Here is a 4,821-nt window from a genome sequence, read left to right on the forward strand (position 1 = left end):
AGCATTGTGAGTCACTTCGGGGCTCAGGTGCTTCAAAGCAACTGTGTTGGAAAATAATCCGGAGGAGGTAGTTGTTAGAGGAAAGTAACGGCTTAATAAATGACTCGGGTATGACTGGCACCTGAAGCAATTGCAGTCTTTGAGCATATGTCATAGGGAAAACGTTGTTATCAAATTATAAACCAGAAGGTAATTGAACTCCAAAGTCCTGAATAATCAGGTGTATGTTATGCTTAACCTGCATGTACCACTGTTAAATCCATGAAACAGATGCTTCCTTTTAGGCAAGGATATCTGTAGGATTGAGAATTGGAAACTGAACTGCTTTAACAATATAAATTGATTGATCTGTTGTATTTAGTTTAAACAGAAATCCCGTTAAAAAAACCAAAAGTGTACAACTTTGTGTCTTGATTGTGTTTTGGCAGTCACCCCTGGGAAACGGTGACAAAGGCTGCCATGCAGAAGTACCCAAATCCCATGAACCCAAGCGTGGTTGGAGTCGATGTCCTGGACAGACACATAGACCCTAGTGGGAAGTTGCACAGCCACAGGCTCCTCAGCACAGAATGGGGAATCCCCTCCATTGTGAAATCGGTATGTATTGCATCAACGAGCTTGAAAAGGGTGCCAGAGGGAGGGCAAGCTTGTAAACCAGGTGTGGTAATAGACATGTGTCCTTTCACAACTTTAATGGTGTAAAATTACAAGCGTTTATATATTGGGAAAGCTCAGCAGCAGGACACAGAGTGACTTCCTGATAGCCAGAAATTCCCTAGATCTTAGATAGCTTCCATCTTGAAAATGAGATCTAACTCAACTGAATAGTTTTATTTTAAGCCAAACTCTAATTCTGTTGTCTCGGTGTCTGTTCAGTACAATAACTATGGGTTATGCATTTAAAGGCACTAAAAGGTTGCAGTTGGTTAGAATAATTAATTCCGTATTTGTTTGCCTGTCTTCTAGCTCATCGGCACATGCAGAACAAAGACATATGTTCAGGAGCACTCTGTTGTTGATCCAGTGAAAAAAACAATGGAGCTTAGATCCAGTAATGTAAGTAGCTGTGGTTTGTGCAACTGAAATAGGTTACAGCGTATAGTAATATTTTGTCTGTTTGAAAAGGAAAATCACTTGCAGATTGCGTTAGAACAATACAAGTTCAATGTTAGAGTAACGTGCTTATAGTCAACTGGTTCCGTTTTTCAGAAAGGAGATACCAGGTTTTTGGAACTCATCGGGACCAAAGCATCTGAACATACCGATGGACAGGACAGGAGTAGTTTTGGGGCAAGGGGATTGTTAAGAAAAAAATTTAAAACAAACTTGGTGTACACTGACACCATTTCCTAATCACGTAACGTTTTGCTCTTTGTACTGCTCCATCTGTCTGGTCCCACTGTTGACAGGTTCTTGGAAACTTGGCGGTGCATATTGGTAAATGAACCGAAAACTTAAGGAAAGAGAACTAGATCAGCAAATGCTGAACTTGGAGATCTTTCTGTCTTGTTCTACAGCCCTGATACTTGTGGGAAAAGTGTAATTTTTAAATCAGATTCAAACCTAATGCTTATATTTACTACAATCCTTTAGTATATTTATCAAGGTGTAATGCTTCTCTTCTACAGATTTCGTTTACAAACTTAGTGTCGGTAGATGAGAGGCTTGTCTATAAACCACACCCTCACAAACCAGACAAGTAAGTACCTCTTTGTATTGAGATTGCCCTACAGTACTACAGACTTTGGCTTTGGAATTTCCATGTTTTCCCTTGCATTAAAGACGAGGTTTACATCGCCTCTGTTTTATGGTAACTTGTCTAAAAAAGAGTTAAAAGGACTCTCATTTTCTCTAGTGACATTGCTTCTGCTGAGCGCTACTGGGAAGCTTAATGTCATGCTGTGACGGAGTCCAGATCAGCTTTTCAGGGAGTTGTCCCGTGTCCTACCCGTAACTGAGTTTTTACACGTTTTCAGTTATCACCTCCTTAGTTTTGGTCTCTTCATCAGCCTAGAAGGCACATTTCTCTGCCTTTAGTCTATAATTTTGGAGATTTGGGATTTGTGGGGTTTGTTTAAGGCAAGTTTAGAACTTGTACTGCTGGAACTAGTGATAATTCTGAAGGCTCTTTCTAGGAATTCAAACATAAGAGGGGTTTTCTTTCATGACAGTCGCAAATGTTAAATCCCTGTTGACAAAGGGCACGTGTTAATACGGTTTTGCCTGTGTACCTTCATTCCAAATCTGCTGCTTCCACTCTTAACTTCCTGCTGCTAAAGATAGAAATAATTGAGTGCCATAAAGGGACACTTGGACTTCGTGCAGACTTGGTATTTTTATTTTATGAGCAGAAGCATGAAGCAGTTAAACACCGTGGAAGTGAGTTGTGTTTATGGGCAAGTAGTTCTGTGTCACACAACAGAGTTGATGGGAGAATGTACTTGTTGGGGAGGAGCGAGTTTCTTTCAGCGACACATTCTTTTAGACTATTCAGAATAATTCATTTTCCTGCTCTCTGTTTCAGAACCATTTTGACACAAGAAGCAATAATATCTGTAAAAGGTGTCAGTCTTAGCAGTTACCTAGAAGGGCTAATGGCAAACACAATTTCTTCCAATGCTAATAAAGTAAGTATGACCTTTGTGTAGAATGTGTGACCACTAGCTAAATGACAAAGGGAATAAAAAAAAAATCTGTTTTTGTCTTTGTCAGCAATCGTAGGAAGGGTCTGCATAGTTCTACTGCATTTGCTATAGAGACTGAATGCTCAGCTTGCTAAACTTCCTTTTTTTTTTTCTCTTATGAACGGAGATAATAAATTATTATTGGCAAAGCTTTCTGTACCTTCACTGCAGAAAACATCTCCACTCACTTAACAGTCTGGCAGTGTCACTCTTCTGCTGCTCTCTTGATGCATCTATTAATTTTTTGTATTGAGAAAGGATACACACCCAGACAGACTTGAAGTAGCGATGTGGGAGGTGGTGTTTTAGTTGAGTCTGTCCTCTGGGAATCCAGAGATGTCTTGAGCTCAGCCTCGAGAATGGTAAAACGATCTGGAGAAAAAGTCTTTCGTGGTTCATAACGTGAGCGCTGCTGACATAAAGAATTGTTTCATGAAATGTAAGGCAGTACATAAATACCTGCCTCTAGGTCTTCCTGCAGTACTTTGGTTACTGAAGTAAAAAAATAACAGAGGCAGGTATTTCTGTACCTTTTCTTCCTTTTTCAACTGTTGTGTCTTTACTAATTTTTAGTAAGATAGAATTTAACTTAGTAAATAAGATTTTTATGCTGATTTATACACTTTTCTGTAACTGCAGGGCCGTGAAGCATTGGAATGGGTAATTAACAGACTGAACGCTGAAATTGAAGAGTTCGCAGCTTCAGCTAGAGGAACCATGAGGAATTCAATGGCAGCAGCAGCATTTGTAGAGAAATGATAGTAAATGTACCTGTATTACTAATAAGGTTTAACTATTTAAAGCTTTTCTCTAAACCTAACTACAGGTCTCCTTTGTTATTTAAAGGCATACCTGTGTATTGGGCATGGTTCAAATTTAATTTGGAGAAAAGCTGAATTCTTACTAATGAGGCTGACGTGCAAAGCCCAGTTCATATATTGGTTCAGCTGGACCGAATTTCGGTTACAAATGAAGAAAAAATTTTCAAGGCTAGTTCCTGTACGTACACTAACTTATAATGTTTGCAGACGTGAACTAGCCTCATTTACCGATGAGGCTGCATGTGGTGGAGGAGACTGGCATGTTGGGTTAACTTAGGTGGAATTTTTATTTCTGTGTGACTGAATGGACTACCTCTTCTGGGACCAAGCCCAAAATTGAGCAGAATGGTTTGTTCCAGCGTTGTTCCGTTTGTTAATTTTTGACGATTGTGTGATACAACTTGGTTTAATAGAAAGTGTATTACTTGATGCTTGAAGTATAAAAGAATATACAAAGTACTTTTTATAAGCTTTTTAACTTGTTTGACTGGTTGAGCTAACACGGTACTCAAATGGGTTTTCAGTCAACACAGGTAAACCACACAAAGTGGCCTTTACTTACCAAGACCTAAATTCTACTCCTAAATTCAACATTATTGAGCTAGGTGTGCAGGAACTTAGAGAAATTTAAAATAAAATTTTAAGTATCTCACTTTCTAAAAGCCCATTAACTAAAGGGGTACAATAAGTATAGAGCCTTAAAATCTTGCAAGCTGCTAGGGCATCTAAGAGTAGTAGGCCTCCACATCCAAATGTCAGAAGAACCACTTAAAGGACAAAAAAAACTTTGCAAAGCTGGCTAGAGAAATACCTAAGCATAAGAGGAAGTAATAGTAAAGAATGTAAATGATATATTCACTAACTGGATCAGGATCCAGAAATGACCTATTAGATCAACTAAATGCTGGGTTGTCCTTTAATTTCAACAGAGTTCCAGAAGTTCCTTTACCATTTGAACTAATCACCTCACAAGACAAGGATCTTCAAATTGAAACCTTGAGAATAAAAAGTTTTCTACAGTTCCTGTTTGTTTCTTGGTACTCGCTGTAGATTTTTGGTACTGTCACCACCCGTTAGCTGCGGGAGCTGAAAGGTCAGGCCTCGACAAGCTCCCTTACATGGTGTCCCCGCGCGCTGGCAGTCCTGTCGACGTGAGCACGAGCTCTCTGCCCTACTGGGCTCCTTCAGCGTGAAGGAAAAATGGAAATACACAGCCCGGAATTACCTGGTGCTTGTGTTTTGCTGCCAAAGGCTGTTCCTGGAATTTTGAGTCAAAGCTTACAAGTAAATTCGAGGCTCTCTTAGCCTTTAAGAAC

At 39.5% G+C, this 4,821-nt stretch overlaps 1 protein-coding gene across 1 annotated transcript; it reads left to right on the forward strand.

The window, feature by feature from the left end:
• Positions 1-425: 425 nt before the first annotated feature.
• On the forward strand, positions 426-3,717 carry LOC104270073 (protein slowmo homolog 2-like). Its single transcript, XM_009864318.1, is given in 6 exon segments — positions 426-597; positions 967-1,056; positions 1,629-1,699; positions 2,525-2,627; positions 3,324-3,390; positions 3,393-3,717. Coding segments are annotated over 6 exon segments (657 nt in total). The 5' UTR covers positions 426-459; the 3' UTR covers positions 3,581-3,717.
• Positions 3,718-4,821: the final 1,104 nt, after the last annotated feature.

Source organism: Apaloderma vittatum, unplaced genomic scaffold (genome assembly GCF_000703405.1).
Source record: "Apaloderma vittatum isolate BGI_N311 unplaced genomic scaffold, ASM70340v1 scaffold39632, whole genome shotgun sequence".
Taxonomy (NCBI): domain Eukaryota; kingdom Metazoa; phylum Chordata; class Aves; order Trogoniformes; family Trogonidae; genus Apaloderma; species Apaloderma vittatum.